The following is a 19,123-nucleotide window of genomic DNA, read 5'->3' as shown; positions in this document are numbered from 1 at the left end:
ATAAAAAAACAGAATCCTACAATATGTTGTTTACTAGAAATACATTTGACACAGAGAGACACATACAGAGTAAAGGTAAAAGATTGGAACAGAATTTATTTTCCTTCAGCTGAAGTAAAAAAAAAAAAGGTAGCAATTATGATTTCAGATAAAGCAAAAGTAAAAATAGATGCTATTAAAAGAGATAAGGAAGGAAAGTACTTCTTGACAAAGAGTGCCAGAAACAATGAAGTACTGATGATACTAACTGTGGCACACACAAGTAGGAGAGCAGCCAGATTCCTAGAGATTTTAAGCCAGTTACAAGAAGAAATAGACAGCAGAATTATACTAGTGGGGGACTTCAGCCTTCCCTTTTCATAATCAGAGAAATCTAACCACAAAATAAATAAGAAACTTGGGAGGTTATTAGAATCCTAAAAAACCTAGATCTCTGAAGAAAATGGAATACAGATATAAAGGAATACCCTTTTTATGTACATGGCACCTACACAAAAATTGACCATGCATTAAGGCATAAAAATCTCACAATCAAATGCAGAAACACTGAAATAGTAATAGTAATAGTAATAGCTTCCTTTTCAGACCACAATACAATAAAAATTATATTCAATAAAGGGGTAGGGAAAGATAGATCAAAAACCAATTGGAAACCAAATAATCTAATGCTAAAAAAAAAAAAAAAAAAAAAAAAAAAAAAAAAAAAAAAAAAAAAAAAAAAACAGTGTTCACAGAAAGTATACATAATTTCATCCAACAGGATGACAATAATGAGACAAGATACCAAAACCTTTAGGATGCAGCCAAAGCAGTTCTTAGGGGAAATTTTTTTATCTCTAATTAGCTACATGAATAAAATAAAGAAAAAAGAGATCAGTGAATTGGGCATACAACTAAAACACCTAAGAAAAAAAAATAAAACCCAACAATTTAATACCGAATTAGAAATTTTGAAACTCAAAGGAGTTATTAATAAAATCAAAACTAAGAAACTATTGAACTAATAAATAAAACAAAGAATTGGTTTTATGAAAAACCCAACAAAATTGACAAACCTTTGGTTAATTTCATTAGAAAAAGGAAAGAAAAAAACAAATTAACAGCATCAAAAATGAAAAGGGTGAACTTACCACCAATGAAAAAGAAAAGAAAGCAATAATTAGGAGCTACTTTGCCCAACTGTATGGCAGCAAATGTGACAATGTAACCAAAATGGGTAAATATTTACAAAAATATAAATTTTTTAGATTAACAGAAGAGGAAATCAATTAATTAAATAGTCCTATTTTAGAAAAAAAAATTGAAAAAAGCCATTAGTGAACTCTTGTAAGAAAAAAAATCTCCAGGAACAGATGGATTCCCAAATGAATTCTTCCAAATATTTTAAATAACAATTAATTCTAATACTATGTAAACTATTTGGAAAAATAGAGAAAGAAGGAGAACAGACAAATCCCTTCTATGACATATATACTTTATACCTAAACCTGGAAGAGCCAAAACAAAAAAAGAAAATTAGAGACCAAACTCCCTAATGAATAATGATGCAAAAATTATAAGTAAAATATTATCAAAGAGATCACAGCAAATTATCAGCAGTATAATACAACTATGACCAAGTGGGATTTATATTAGGAATGCAGAGATGGTTCAATACCAGGAAAACTATTAATCAACCATATTAACAACAACAACAAAACTGAAATGATATGATAATCTGAATAGATGCAGAAAAAGCTTTTGACAAAATACAGCACCCATTATTATTGAAAACCCTAGAGAGCATAGGGATAAAGGGAGCTTTCCTTAAAATAATAAGCAGTACCTATCTAAAATCAACAATAAGCATTATTTAAAATGAAGAGAAGTTGAACACACTCTCAATAACATCAAAGATAAAACAAAGATGCCCATTATCACCAATATTATTCAACATTGTACTACAAATGTCAACTTTAGCACTAAGAAAAGAAAAAGAAATTAAAGGAAATATAATAGGAAATGAGGAAATAAAACTAGCATTCTTAGCAGATGAGATGATGATATGCTTAAAGAATCCAAGAAAATCATCCAAAAACCTACTAGAAACAATTCTCAGCTTTAGGAAAGTTGCAGAACATAAAATAACCCACAGAAAACATCAACGATTCTACATAAAGGATTCTATCTCTTACTGATGGCTGTACTGGCTTACAGGATGTTTATATTAGTTATATTTCTAATATCAATGAATATTTTAAAGGCTGTTTTGTGCATTTGGGGTAAACATATTGTGATGGGGGTACATTATAGATCATCTGGACAGAAGAAAAATTAGATGGGCATTTTATGGAACAGATCATAAACCTTTTCCAAAAACATGAAAGTTAGTGATGAGATGCTTTTATGATCAGACTATTGCTTGTTCATACACTCCTCTTCCTAAAGCAGAGCACCTAGTAAATGTATGATTTGTCTTAATGATAAATTTGTTCTTCAAAAGTCTGAAAAATCCATAGAAACTGTTTTCTCTTATTCTTATTAATTTTTAACTACAAGAAGTAATATTAGCCAACATTTACCAGGTGCTTTTTAAAATAATTACTTATTTTATGAAGTTTTATCCTCAAAACACCCAGTGAGATAGGTGCTATTGTTATACCCATTTTGCAGATATAGAAACTGGTTTTTATTTTTTATTTAAAAAATTATTATAGCTTTTTATTGACAAAACATATGCATGGGTAATTTTTCAACACTGTAAAAACTTCTGTTCCAACTTTTCCCCTCCTTCCCTCCATTCCCTCCCCTAGATGTCAGGTAGTTCCATACATATTAAATATGTTAAAGTATATATTAAATACACTATGCATATACATATTTATACAGTTGTCTTGCTACACAAGAAAAAATGGATTTAGAAAGAATGTAAAAATAACCTGGGAAGAAAAACAAAAATGCAAGCAAACAATAACAGAAAGAGTGGAAATGCTATGCTGTGGTCCACACTCATTTCCCAGTGTTCTTTCACTGAGTGTAGCTGGGTCTGTTCATCACTGGATCAATTGGGACTGATTTGGATCTTCTCATTGTTGAAAATAGCCACTTCTATCAAAATTGATCCTCATATAGTATTGTTATTGAAGTATATAATTATCTTTTGGGTCTGCTCATTTCACTTAGTAACAGTTCATGTAAATCTCTCCAAGCTTCTCTATATTCATCCTGCTGGTCATTTCTTACAGAACAATAATATTGTATAATATTCATATACCACAATTTTCCTAGCCATTCTCCAATTGATGGGCATCCATTCAATTTCCAGTTTCTAGCCACTACAAAGGGGTGCCACAAACATTTTTGCCCATACAGGTCTCTTTCCCTTCTGTAATATCTCTTTGGGATATAAGCCCAGTAGTATCACTGCTGGATCAAAGGGTATGCACGGTTTGATAACTTTTTGACCATAGTTCCAAATTGCTCTCCAGAATGGTTGGATCCGTTCACAACTTCACCAACAATGCATCAGTGTCCCAGTTTTTCCACATCCCCTCCAACATTCATCATTATCTTTTCCTGTCATCTTAGCCACTCTGACAGGTGTGTAATGGTATCTCAGAGTTGCCTTAATTTGCATTTCTCTGATCACATTTGGAACACATTTTCATACGGGTAGAAATAGTAGAAAATAGTTTTTAGAAAGGTAAAGTGACTTGACAACCAAGAGTGAATATTTAATTGCTCAGGCAGGATTTCCTGGATCTAAACCCATCTGTTTAAATTCTATACCACATTGTCGGTAAAAACAATTTATGAAATGAGGAGGGAAGGGTATTTACTAAGCATCTCAAACTTAGACATAGCATATTTCAAAGTGTTCAGAGAATAATTACGTAGGATTCAAAAGCATAAAAGTTTTATCAAATGGAAAGGGAATCTCTCAAAAATGGAAATCTGATCAGAACAAAGAGCATTGCCTGGAGAGATTGATAGGATACAAAGGAAACCCATAGAAAATGAAAGCAAAATAAATTATAGAATTGTAGAGGGCCAGAACTCTGAAGAAATATCCTTGAAACAAGGTGTTAACTCAGTGGAAAGGATGATGGTTCTCTAGTTCACACATATTCAGTATACTGTAATGATGTAATTGTACTAAGGTATATGAAGACTAAGAAGGACTGAAAATGAGACATTCTATCTTTGACCATTCCGGTGGCTCTTTTGCCTCCTCCACTAAAACCAAGGACTCAAACTGGTCCCAAGATCCTCCAGAAAGCTAGCCCGGACATTACATTTTGGTGCCCAATATGGGGCTGCTTTGCACTGGACACTGCCCTTCCAGTGGATTATTAAACCTGTCTGCTGGAGCCAGTGCATCTTTATCAAAAATAAAAAAAAAAAATAATGGTGTAAAGAGCTAAATTTAAAAGTTCTGTAGAGTTACCTGTGGCTCCCCCCTTTCTTTTGTTTTTGGAGGAGCATTTTGATGTCTATATTTCTCCTCTCTACTATTGCCTGTCCTTAAAGATTAAAAGGTATGCCAGTGGTATGTAAAATCTGATACTGTGCACAAAGTACATGGAGATCCATTATCCATTTTTATTGCTTGTGGCACACCCATAATTGCTAAAGCTTGTATAAGGAATTCAGTGACTACTCGGGCAAATTCTAAATGCTGAGGTAAAAAGTAAGGATGAAGAGTAAGTACATACAAGGCATGGTATGACTCTTTACTATAAGGGCAAAAGAAGGCTATAGTATTTGGGAAGCATCTAGTAGTCCAGTTTAGCTGGATCTTAAGTTATCAAAGATGCATAATTTGAAATAGACATACAAAGGTACATTGTAAATTAGATTCTGGAGGGTTTTAAATGTCAAATTTTGATTTCATCCCAGAGGCAGTAACAGATAATCCCTAAAGTCCCTTTGATCAGAAGAATGATATAGTCACATCTGAGCTTTAGAAAATTATCTTGGTTTTTGAGCAAAGGATAGATTTGAAGAAAAAGAAAAGTAAAGGATTGTTTGGAGGAAAACTGGGAAAAGGACAACAATTAGGTTACTATTATAGTACTTTAGGTAAAAGGTAATATATTATTTTGGGAGATAGGTGGCACAGTAGAGTGCTACTTCTGGGATCAGGAAGGCTTTTCTTTTTGAGTTCAAATCTAGTGTCAGGGGAAGTCACTTAACCTTAGTTTTTTCTTCTATAAAATGGACTAGAGAAAAAAGTTACCAGAGAATCTTTGCCACCCCTCCCCCCACCTCTCCACCCCCCTACAAAAAAAAAAAATTGTAATTAGAGAGACTGAAATCATTAAACATCAACAATGTATTGTTTTAGTATTTGTACTCTAAATCATGAATTTCATTTAACCAATACAATAAATAATACTATAATGAGTCTTTTTTAAAACAACTTTTAACATCAATTTGATAGTTTCTACCTACCACAGGAATTTATTATTCATTTTCAGAGATACTGAAACTCTATTCCTAATAGATCCTAATAAGAATTTTCCTGTTTTGGCCACTAAACAACATCATGTATTTGGCATTTCCCAAAATCAGTGTCATTTTAGTCCCTCTAATTCTCTGTATTTATATACAAATATATAAAAAATGTATAATTATTGTACATATTATGAAATACTATATATTACATTTAGTGTGTGTGAAAAAGATAAAATATGATAGTCAAAAATGATGAGGAACTACACAGTGGCTTCTAAATTATACTCATCAACCTCACAAAATGATTTGATTCCATTAGCAACATTAGTTTTAGAAAAACCTAACTAGTTAGGAAAACTGAATTGTCAAGAGCTAAAAGGGAGATAAAATATGTTTTAGTCTAGCTGTTTCTTTTCACAGATGAAAAAAAATTGATGTGAACTGAAGTAAAATGACTCACTGAAAACCACATAGGTATTAAGTAACAGATCTGAGATTTAAGTCCAAGTCATAGGATCAAAGATCATAGATTTGGAACTGGAAGAGACTTTAGAAGCAATCCAGGACTGATGGGACTCTCTTCAGGATTATGGCAGCCAATTTTCAATTTTTTTATGGATTCTAATGAACATTCTTTCAATTCTAGTCCAATCTTCTAATTTTTGAGATGAGATCATTAAGACCCAGAGAGGTCAGATGACCTATCCTAGATTATACATAGAAAGTGGAAGAGTCAGGATGCATATCCAAATTTTTTTGACTCAAAATTCAACATTTAAAAATTTTTTTAAAGCACTAATCTGCTTGTTTTGAGGGATGCATTGAAAAGTCTCTGACATATTTTGAAGTTAATCTAGGGTCTAGTTTTACAGCTAGTGCTCTTTATCCTACATTGAAATGCAGTGCTATGATGGTTAATCATGTGTTTATACACTCTTACATCATAGTATGACCCAGGTACCTGTGATATAATTTGCACTTTCTTAGTGATTTGGAATGGGAACAGAACACCAGGGCCTATAACCACCCACAACTCTGCTTTCTGCCAAAGTATCACTGAAATGTGCTTCCTGGCTGCATGATAGTAGTCCAACCCTTTTTGGAACTTCAACACAATAATCTTCAGCAAAGTTATAAGTAATTAAAACTCTATTAGGTTCCATATTGTTATCATGGGGTTAAAGCCAGACAGGATGGATTGTATCAAAGAACTCTAATTCAAGAATTGCCTCTTAATATGATGAATCATTAAAATACCAAAAAATCAATTTATCTTAGTCTCAAATTAAAAAAAAAAAACTCAGTGAATTAAAAAAAAAAACTTTCTGAACTTCAGTTCTTCAATATTAAGTTCCATTTCTTCCATTGATTGTTCAATAACCTAATCCACAGTAAATGACTGTCTTTTTTTTTGAAATGTCACCATTTAATAACACATTCAGCTTCTGGCACAATTTCAGTTTTAACTGGTTAAAATATGAAGTAAAGAAATTAAATATTGTATACTAGAAAGGGAACCACAGAAAAAAGTCCTGACAAACAAGAAATTATAATGCAATGAACTAATATTTATGAACTTTAAGATGTACCCTTTTTAATTGTATTAAATTGATTTATTTTTTAACACATATTGCTTTATAAATCATATTGGGAGAGAAAAATTAGAACAAAATGGAAAAATTATGGGTGAGATAAAAAATAGAGAAAAGAAGTAAATATAGTATGTGTTTATTCACATTCAGTTTCCTTAGTTCTTTTTCAGGATGCAGAGGGCATTTTCTGTCCAAAGTCTATTGGGATTGTTTTGGATCACTGAACCACTGAAAAGAACCAACCCATTCATAGCTGATCATCACACATTCTTGCTGTTGTTGTGTATAATGTATTCCTGGTTCTGCTTGTTTTGCTCAGCATCAATTCATGGAAATCTTTCCAGGCCTTTCTATAATCAGCTTGTTCATTGTTTTTTATAGAACAATAATATTCCATTACCTTCATGTACTACAACTTGTTCGGCCCTTCTCCAATTGATTGGCATCTGCTGCTACAAAAACAAAACAAAACAAAACAAAACAAAACCCTGCTACAAACATGTTTTTTTGCATATGTGGGTCCTTTTTCCCTCTTTTATGATTTTCTTGGAATACAAACTAAGTAATGGCACTGCTGGGTCAATAGGGATGCATTTTTATAGCCTTTGGGGCATAGTTCCAAATTGTTCTTTAGAATGGTTGGATCATTTCATATCCACCAACAATGAATTAATGTCTCAGTTTTCCCATATCCCTTCCAACATTTATCATTATCTTTTCCTGTCATCTTAGCCAATCCAAAAGGTGTGAGGTGGTACCTCAAAGTTGTTTAATTTGCATTCTCTAATCAATAGTGATTTAGAGCATTTTTACATAACTGTAAATGATTATAAACAATAAATTTGCTTATGGTATCATCCTTTATCCCCAAATCATGTATCCATTTTGATCTTATTTTGGTATGGGGTGAAGATGTACCCTTTATTAATTTACTGTATGAAACCTTTTTTTCCCATTAAAAATAGCATTCATATTGCAGATATTCTCTGTTAAAGCTTCTCCCCCCATCATGGCATAAAGATCACCCTGCTTCTCAAAGGTTATACTAGGATAACTGATTCTATCAAGTTGTAAAGTTATTTGATTATGGCTTTTAAAAATTTTATTTTATTTAATAGCCTTTTATTTACAGGTTATATGTATGGGTAACTGTACAGCATTAACAATTGCCAAACCTCTTGTTCCAATTTTTCACCTCTTACCCCCCACCCACTCCCCCAGATGGCAAGATGACCAGTAGATATTACATAAATAAATTAGATACACAATAAGTATACATAATCAAACCGTTATTTTGCTGTACAAAAAGTGATTATGGCCTTTTCAAGTCTATGCATATTTCCAAGGATTGGGCTTATAGATTCATGACAACAAGACATGGCCACAAGTAATGAATTGACTCAGACAAATTATAATAAGGTTGATGGACAGAATATAGATACTATGGTGTAGTATCACATAATTTTCTATTATCAAACATCTATTACTATATTTATCTATGTATGTACACATATTTTACATGAAAAGTGATGTCACATATATAGTGTATAAATATTTATATATTAGAGTGCATAGGCATGTGTATAGTATATGTACATTAGTATATGTATATTTCATACATGTATATATTCTGATGCCATATAAAAGAATAAATAACATTCAGAGGACTGAAATCTAACATATAAACTATATATTATATACATTATATATATATATATATATATATTATATACATTATATGTATGTGCGTGTGAATGTATATATTCAGAGTTATAGAGAAATTATGATACATCCTGCCAGAGGGAATATTCTATCCAACCAAAACACAGATTGCTGAAGACTTTAAGTATGCAAAACTTAGTACAGAATCAGCTCTAAACTAAATTTAAACTCTAGTTGGCTTCTGCTGTGATAGGTATTCTTTTAGACAGCAATCATGAGTACAAATAACTAGTGACTCAGAGTTTCCTTTGATCATAACAGAGGGTGAGACACAGTTCACACAAAGAAAATCAACCTGAAGTTGACTTTCAGCTTATTTTTTAAATATGTATAATGAAAATAGTCTATCTTTCACAGCTAATACTTAAATCAACTCCATCATGAAAAAGCACAAGGCTGAATGAATTGTTTCTTTGGACTTCTTTGTCTCTTTCAAAACTAAGGGATTCCAAACTTTTGAATCTATTTTTAAAAAGATGGTATAGTAGAAAGCATTATGGATTTGGAATTAAAGGATTAGGGGTCAAATCCTCAAATCCTATTTATGCGATTTAGAATCTGCATGATTTTGGAAAGGCCCATTTTCTGAGACTCAATTTCCTCATCTGTAAAGTTAAGTGGGGTAGATTAAATGATCTGTAAATTATTTAGAGCTTTAAATCTATGATCCCAAACTGGAAAAGAGAAAAGAAAATAATGGCATTCCCAATAATTCCTGGCTTCTTGGAATGTAACCCTGTTATTTTTCTGTATTTCTTAAAACTAAATGAATGTATCCCTATTCACATATAACAAAGTAGAGACTGAAAAATAAACATCTAAAAAACTGAAATAGAAATTGAAAACTGAGAACAGAAATTTCCAGAATGAATAGTATTAGTAGTCCCTGAAATTTGACTTTATGGAGAGGAAGGACACCTAGTGGAAGCCTAAGCTAGAAGCTATAGTACCACTCTTTGATTAACAATTTATATGGGCAGGTCACATGATAAGGCAGGAGCCTTAGAAATCATCAAATCGTATCCAGGCCTTTAACAGAAGAGGAAACAGAGGACAGAGAGGGAAAGCAATTTTCACAAGGTTGACTGTTACTAAGCAGCCTTCATCTGGAAACAATAACAATTAATTATCCTTTTGTGAATGTCAGTCTTGCAGCATGAATCAAGTAAGTGCCCCACCCAACATTCAAATTACACACATCTTTGGAGAATTGTGGGTAATATGCTGAAATCTGTCAGATGTTACACGAAAAGAATATATAAATTGTTTTAAGTAATATACAAATGTAACAAATATTATTACAATCTTTCAATAAGGAAGGCATATTAGGATCATGAGTATATTTTAAAGTCCACAAAGGTAATTGATTGAATACAAACTGATATAAATAATTTCCACATCAAAGTAAAATGAATAAATAAAAGGCAGTGGTGGTTTTGATGTTTATAATGTTTTAAAGCAAATATTTTTTTCTGAAATTATTTCTCACCTTTGTTTAAGTAGAAAAAAATAATAGAATATATCAATCTTGAGGCTACAGAGAAAATATTTTACATACAAATTGCAAAACTGCCATTTCAATTGTCTTTTTAAACTAATAAAATCAATTAGATTCATTAAATAAAAAAAACCAAAAATGTTAATTTTTGAAAAATATATATATATATATTTTTTATTAATTGCATTGTTCTTGTTTTGTATCCAGTAAATATCTCACAAATGCTTGCTAATTCAATAGCAATATGCTTGGACAAAAACAGTCCTGGCTTGTGATATGAGCAAACAAATAGTCAAACTACAAATTGTTCAATTTCCCTTTATTGTTGAGGTACTAAATAGAGATATCAATGGAATGAGAGGTTAAATGTTTGAATGCTAGAAAGCATCCAGCTGAGCACAAAGCAATTTCAAGAAAGGATCTCATTGAACATATTTGATTTATAAATCAAGAAGAGATCTCTAGACAAATTAAAGTCACAATGCTATGTGATTTTGTCAAATTTCATCTATACTATTCAGGTAAAAGCTTTAATCACCAATATAAGATCTCATTCATCCTAATTGATCCCCTGGACAAATGGCTGAGGAAAGCATTATTTTCCAAACGTTTAGGTATAAATTACTTCTGAAGTTGAAGATGGAGTATATAGATCTGCTGAGGAATAGGAATTAGTTCTTTTTTGGATGTTTGGGACATTTTTGATGAGATAACAGCTTTGTTCATGGGGACTGAGTTATTCAAGATTTTGCTGAGGTTTTTCCTGTGGGGACTCTTGGCAAAGTATCTCCCATTATTTCAGTTTTTGAATATGCTTAGTAACTCCAAACTGTATTGAGGAAGAGAAATAAAGAATGACTAGAGAAAAATTAATTAATAATTGTTTTCCCTGTAGGAAATTTTTTAAAAATCTGGTGAGCTACAAACTAGATTAGGGTTCATTTTAAGAAGGGATAGATTTTATTTTAAATGTTATAAAACAAAACACAAATGAATGCTTAATATCTTGGATGTTTGTCTAACATAAAATATTAGAAAGATATGAATAATGAAATGTTTCATTTATTTATTTGCTCATTTTTTGGAGTACCTTTAAGTTCAGTCTTCCTTTTTCTCCTATGCCCATGTTCAGATAGAGCTGATACTTTATCTCAAAAAATAAAATGGGATAGGTGTGGAGGTGGGGAGAGAGGCATTTAATGAATGCTGAGCAATTTGGTTCCCTTAATCTATGTAGTATTATGTAAAATGGAAACTTTAGTGTAAATAACTCTTTTCTGTTCTCAATCTCATAGGGCAATAATACTAAGCAGCCACATTGCTTAGCCTTTCAAGGATTTATGTGTAGGGATGAAGGATAATATGCATGAAAAGGGAAGAGTAAAAAAAATTACCAAATGGAAGACCTGAGAAGTGTTTTATAGAGGAAAAAGCATCAAATTTGAAGTTAGAAGATCTTGGTTCTAAAACTTGTCTCTGGAAATTTTTAGGTATAACCTTAGGTATGGCAATTTATTTCTCTGCGGATCAGGTTCCTACTCTGCAATTTAAGATTTTGGACTACATAGTTGCAAAGGTGTCTGAGTTTTATCAATCAATCATATATGAGCATTTATTAAGCTACTATGTGTCAGACACTATGTGAAGTTCTGGAGATACTAAGAAAAGCAAGAAGCTTATAATACTTTAATAGGGGAGGCAACCATTATATAAATAGAGATTTATAAGATACATATATAGTAAATGTAAAATAACCTTAGAGGAGAATGTACCAGAAAGAGGTAGATGTATGAATCCAGCAGTACCATTATACAGAGGTATATAAAGAATGGAACAGCTAGGTGATACAGTGGATAAAATGCTGGGCCTAGAGTCAACAGTTCAAATCCATCCTCAGATATTTGCTAGCTGTGTGACCCTGTTTTCTTAACTATTTGTCTCAGTTTCCTCACCTATAAAATGAGCTAGAGAAAGAAATGTCAAACTATTACAGTATCTTTGCCAAGAAAACCCATATGCAAGAGTCAATATTGAAAGATTATCCTTGCATATGTTTTGAAAATAAAAAAGCTGTAATTTAAAAAAAAAAAGAAAGAAAAGAAAACCCCACATGGAATCATGGAAAGTAAGACAGGACAGAAATCACTCAACAATAACAATGCTTAGAAGGAATGCTAACCGTTACCTTGTTCTTATCTCCTTTCCTATTTCACTCCATTGTGAAATTGGGAAGAAAATTATTTTGGTACTTGTATACCTTCAGGATACAAAATTAATCTCTTTAATTTGAAGTTTATTTAAGTTCAAATCAATTATGACATTCATCTTACTCTCTCAATTAGTAAGGAATTTTCTTAAAACAATTTGAATGCTCCTTCATCCTCATCTCACTTTATGTTGTTTTATATATAACCAACTATATCATAACACTACTCTCTTCTACTCCACATAAAATATAACCTCTGTGAAGCTAGAATCTGTATCATTTTTAAAAATTATTGTATCTGCAGTGCCTACTTAGCATAGTATCTTTTATATATTATACAAATGATAAATGTTTGCTGAATTGAGTCTAATTCTTCATCAGTAAGTTTATGTCATCACATTAAAAGACTATTGAAAATGTGAAATTAATCATTAATAGCTAATAAAATAGTCAAATGAAGCACATCTAGACAATTCCTCTTAATCTCTTTGATCTCCATAATGATAAAAATGAACTTTTTAACTTGCTTAATATCAGGTTCTATTGTCTTTCTAACACATAAACATTATCCATTTTTTTTTTACCCTCAGTCTTAAAAATTAGAAAAGTACAAATGTATGCACAGCAATGAAATTTGAAAAAACTCAGATTTTAATTAAAACTGCATTTATGGTTAAAAAAGTTTATTTTTTGTTTTAGTCATTCCTTTTCTATCATTATGAAACCTAAACCTATTTTTGGAAAAATCAAATTTATCATAAAAAATCTGAAAAGTGATATTAATTATTTTGGAAATGCTTAACCACTTACCTGTGTGCAGATATGTTATTAAGATGAAGAACAGATTTTTCTTCAGCAGTCAACCCATCCATCAACAAGTAGAAAATAAGAAAATTGCTCTGGCTGAGAGGTTGTGAAACAAGTCGGGTCTTCTCTAGCATATAAGTATAAATCCTGGCTGATTTGGAAAAAAAAGATAGTTAAATGATATTTATTCATCTAATTTTCATGAATATTATTCATTCTTATGATACTTTGTAACATGGGCTTGTTTATTTTCCTATATAGTCCTTTAAGATAAAATGTAATAAAAATTTTAAATCTGAGTGGATGTTCCCCCTAGAGCACTGCCACTAAATGCAGATATGAGAAATTTTCTTATTTTCTGTATTTTTAAAAGTACTGAAGTGCCTTCTGCATTGAAGAGGGATATGTTTGTGAAAGTTATCCAACAAAATACACTGGAAAATAAAATCCCACAATTGAAATAGAAGTTATTATTCCTTTGCCATCCTGAACACAAGAAAACATTTTGTGGCAAATGAAAAAAAGTATTCAGTTTCATAATATATACTGAGGCACCAAAGGGATAGATTGGAAACTTCCAAAGCCATTGAAATCATACAAAGACTACCTAGCCATTCAAACACATATCTTGATGCAATGGCAGATAATTAAACAGCTGAACAATTCCTTTAATAATAATGAAGTATGAAATTCAAGTGCCTAGGTGTTTAACAATAAGAAACTTATCTCTCAGGACTATAGATTGAGAAGCCATTTGTAGGGAATTTAAGAGAAAATTATTCTTCTAGCTTGTCCCCCCACATTCTAATTAAAATTGGTACATTTTCATTGAGAAAACTTCTTCTATTGAGGCAAATCAGCAGGTTCTCTGCAAGGTGTATCATTAAATAAATTGTTGTTGTTTGACCTTTGTTTTCAAAGAGGACCATGACATCAGTGAGGTGATGTCAAGACATTCAAGTGAATAGGATTTCTGTGAAGGAGGGCTGTACAAGGTCACCTGCCTTATTTCCTCTCTAGAGCCACTTGGGTCCAGGGACCAGATATATATAGATCAGGACAACTAGAGATGGCCCAGAGTACAATGGGAGACCTTGTCCTTTTAAAGTTAGGTTGGATTGAGGCTGCACCCATATAGTGATGAAGAGTAGGTAGAAATTGAGGCAAAGAATCTTTTTCACCTAGTCAAAAAATATCTATCTATCTATCTATCTGTCTGTCTATCAAAAGAATACCTGGGGACGCATATTCTGGGAATTTACAAGTCTGTTGTCAACAATGTTAGTATTAGTATATAGTTAGTATATAACTTACAATATTAGTGGAACAACAATGTTCAATTTATTTGAACAACTATCTCTTCAACCTTTTGCTATTAATCATCAGCAGTAAGAGATAAAATGCTTGAACTGCATAAAGAATATGTAAATTATAGAGGTTTTCTGATACACATTTGGAACTCCACATTCAATATATTTATAGGATGACAGTTCTCATAAAGGAAGATGACTTTAATAATCCATTACAATTTAATTATAAACAGGATCCTACTAAAATAATTTACTAATTGTTACTTACATTTATAGCCATTAATTCATTTGTTATTCGTCCATAAAATGCAAGCTAAGAACAAGTTCCATTATTTACATTAAATGTGCTGTCAGGAAGTACTCAGTTCAAGCAAAAGAGTCAAAGTGAGATTAAAAATGTTGAGGAGACTTCTCATGGAAGTCTTAACAGGATTGTATACCAAGACCTTCATTTTTCACTAAGTATGTAGAAAAAGTCCTCAAAAATTCAAGTCTGGATGTCAACAACAACAAAAAGATTTTCTCTCTTTTTCCTTCCCTGCCTTTCTCTCCTTTCTTTCTTTTTAAAATATGGCAGAAAATTATCATTATTAAGTACCATGATGGTATTAAAATTAAGTAGAAAAGCAAAGAATAAAGCAGTAGTATGCTTCAAAAACATTCTTTTTCCATTTTGTAATTGCCATTTTATTTGAGGGGATTTTCAAATGCAATATCAGATATTAAGTTTTATTTTCTTTTTGATTTTTAAACAAACTCATTGCTGAATTTATTTCCCCATTATAATTTTTATTATATTAATGATATTAATTCTTCAGATAAACCAGAATACAGAAGTATAAAAATCTTTTTCCTATTAACCTCAGACACATATGCAATGAGATTCCTTAATTGAGTCATTTTCCCCTTTTTCATCAAGGAAAGGAACAGAGAGGTGAGAGTGGAAGGCTTAGTGGGGTAGCCCTCATGATTATCACAATTCTACACTCAGGGATACAAATGACACTTTCACATGCTGATTTTATAATATGTGTAAGCTTTATTTAAAGCAGCATTCAAAATTAATCAAACTCCACCCCATAGAGCTACTTCAAAACCTTCCATTTGAATTAGAGAAAAAAAAAATGTAATTAGTAATCATCCTTGTTAGCTCATCTCCAGCAGGGAGAAAAATTGCTAAGGATTAACAGCTTTCTGATCAGTAGGGTTTCAAAAACTATCTTAATGGACATTTTCCTTTCTAAAAATGTAAAATAAAATAAACTACCAGGGGAACTAAATATTCTTCCAGAAGGAAATATATTTTTTCTTCTATATAACTGAAATGAAATTGTTATGAGGTAATTGGTTTCTTAGCTAAAGAAGCACCTGGGATTTTTCAATTCTAAGTGTGTCCATTGAAAGGATGAACATTTCTTTTTACTAATAACTTGGACTGAAAGACTTTAATTTTTTTTTTAAAAGACTTTCAATATAAATTTTTTAAAGTATACCTTTTTGGTATGATTAAATATTATATATGGTATGAAAGGTAATTCTGCAGGGATTTTTTTTAGACTGGATATTTTTCAGTGTACACTAAATTTTTTTTAAAAAAGGAAAGAAAATGTATTGTATACATGTACATATATGCAAACACATATGTATATATGCACAGACATATGTATACACATGTATTATATGTATGTCATATGTCTGCAATTCATACATATATACACACACTTACATACATACATATATCTTTTCCCTAAAAAGTATTGCAATGTCCTCAATAGTTCCAGCAGTATCTTTAAACCTCCCTCAAAATCCACTGTTCTGGCATGACTTCAATCCCCTAGAAAAAACATAATTTGGACATTTCCTCCCTCCCCATATTAGAAACTCAATAAAATTGTGTTAATTCATTAATGATGCAGTTGATTTCTCCTGTGTTCAAATATCCTCTAAATCTTTCATCTCATTCATAAGTGAAGAAACAGAAACTTCACTGGGTTTGGATTCAGTTGATTCTAATTAAAATGGTCGGACTGGATTATTGACAAAGTCTCTTCCACCTCTAACATTTTACGACTCTTACTTCTATCATTTGATAGCTTTAAGCACTTTCAGTAAATCATATAATTTCTCTAAAAGTCATATTCTTTGTGCTTAAAATGTAGATAATGAGAATCATTTCAGATTATTGTAAAGAAAAGTACAGCACCACCATAGCTGCCCCACCTCCTCCTTGGGATGTTATTATCCTTGTTTAGGAGAGTCAAAGCTCGAAGTGGTCTTATGATCCTTGTTCAGCATATCCCAAGACAATGTGGGCAAATGTATTATTACAATGGCAATACAACTTGGTAGAGTTTGTAGACAAACAGAATGAAAACTCTTTTACCTTAGCAAAAATGTTTCTTCTGGTAATGACATAATCTTACTACACAGGCTAAGCACAGTCTTATCAAGAAAGCAGTTAGCTCTATTGCTTAGTTTTTGTCAAAGAAGCAGCCAAGCATCAATTATATTACAACTAAATTCTCTATGATTTCTTGGCATTCTTAAATATTCAAAAAGTTAAACTTAAATCTACATACCAATTTACTTACTATTGGATAAAGCTTTAATGTGACTGAATGACCATGATGATAGGCCCACAGAGAAACTGTTCTACTGGAAGCTGTAAGAAGCTCCAAGTGATTAGTAAGAAATTTGGAAGGAACAAAAATGTAAAATGATGATTTAAAAAACTGCAATGTTTAAATTTTTGTTTGCATGTTGTCAGCATATGCCTTCTTATAGCAGACTAGGAACAATTTAGTTTCTGATTTAGCATATGATTAGGAAGAATATTTAATTGAAGTAGGAAGCTATTTTAATAACATTTAATAATATTTTAATAACACCCACCTGTGAGCCACTAAAGTAACTAATTCTCTCTCCTACCTAACTAAATTTGCTCTAATTAGTTTTTAAAATTCAGTTTTAATGACTGGTTCTTCCTATTTCACCTAAGCTGGAAGTATTGGGGTTACTCACAGGCTTAATTCTGCTACTGATTGACAGAGTAATTATGATCTACTCCATTTCCAATCTGAAACATTCCTCCTCAGACAACTTATTGGTCTTCTTCCACCACTGCTAGAGGCTCACTCAATTGAGCCAGACTAGGTAAGGAAACCTAATTTACTTATCTCATTGAAACTCAGAATTCCAAAGCTCGAGAGATATGCCAACCTCAGCTTCGTTGGTAGCCTCAATTTCTGGGTCAAATCACCATGCACAGCTTCTAATTACCTCTTAGATTATTTTCATACATAGCATAATGGAAGGAATGCTAGATATCTAATCTTAAGTGCCCTTTATTCAAATCTTCTTTCTAACACTTACAACTTGTGTGACTCTATTCAGATCAATTAAAACTTTTGTACCTTAGTTCCTCATCAATAAAATGAGGCAGCTCCTTTCAAGACTTTCAGATCTAAGGCTAGTATACTATGGCAGTTACAAAGTTTATTTGAGGGAATTTTTATGTTGCTTCCTCTGCACCAAAATGATTAATTATATCTTTGATTCTATTTTAAATGGGTTATATGCCACCAAATATGTAAAATGGCCTAAATATCATTAAATCAAGACTGAGTTAAGCTTTAATTCCATGACTATAACTTCAGAGGAATTTAAACAAAAACTTAAGGAAGCTTTCTTGTTTTTTTTTTTTTTTTCTTTTCAGTCATTCAAATAGAAAGCATTCAAAGTCTGAGAATTTAAATCTTGATCTGATAGCAGACTGATGATATTCACTGTTATTGATACATGGAATGTGTATGGTTACACAAAGAAAGGTACGTATTGGAGAAATGTATTCTATTTATCCTATTTTACTTAATTTTCATAAACTTCCTTAATTTCTATTAGAAACAATTGAGACAAAGTGAATATGCCTTGTTTAAAAAAACTAACAAAAACTATATTTTTAGGATGTTAAGAAAAGATAAAGGTGAAAAGTGAGGCATTTACTAAGCTTGATGAAAGAAAGGGATAACAATTGAACATATAAATTCAATTTTAGGACTTTCAGATGAAGAAACTTCCTCTACCAATTTCAGGTAAGCATCTCAGCAATTACTTGGCTTTATCATTGACAAGTCTAGTAATTAGGCCATTTTCATACAGCCAATGTATATTAAAAATGGAACATAAATGCAGGTTGTAATGGCTCAAAGGCCAAGACTAGCTACTATGTCTGTTAGGAAAGAGAAAAGAAAAAGAGAAATGACAAGATACATTAAGGGAAATAGAATATGAATAATAAGAAACAAGAAAATGATAGACAACAGAAGTAATTTACTATAAAAGACTTGTCATATATATCCAACTTCAGGATCTTTGCCAAGAAAACCCTAAATGGAGACATGAAAAGGCTGACACAAATGAAATATCTATCTATTTATGTATATCTTACAGAGTATAATTTGATTATGGCTATTTGGCTTTTGTTATTTTTTTTTACTCTGAATTTTGGAGGACAATTTTACATATACATTTATGTCATGACTTCTAAAGTGAT

At 31.5% G+C, this 19,123-nt stretch overlaps 1 protein-coding gene across 1 annotated transcript in view; it reads right to left on the bottom strand.

Annotated features, from left to right (window-relative positions):
- MYO16 (myosin XVI) overlaps positions 1–19,123 on the bottom strand; it is a 713,480-nt gene that overhangs the window by 376,731 nt on the left and 317,626 nt on the right. Inside the window, exon 16 of the mRNA XM_031958702.1 lies at positions 13,265–13,412. Coding sequence (XP_031814562.1) covers positions 13,265–13,412 — 148 coding nt within the window. The remainder of the gene's footprint in view (positions 1–13,264; positions 13,413–19,123) is intronic.

Source organism: Sarcophilus harrisii, chromosome 3 (assembly GCF_902635505.1).
Source record: "Sarcophilus harrisii chromosome 3, mSarHar1.11, whole genome shotgun sequence".
In the NCBI taxonomy this organism is placed as follows: Eukaryota; Metazoa; Chordata; class Mammalia; order Dasyuromorphia; family Dasyuridae; genus Sarcophilus; species Sarcophilus harrisii.
The sequence above is the reverse complement of the archived record's forward strand: the minus strand, read 5'-3'. Positions and strand labels throughout refer to the sequence as shown.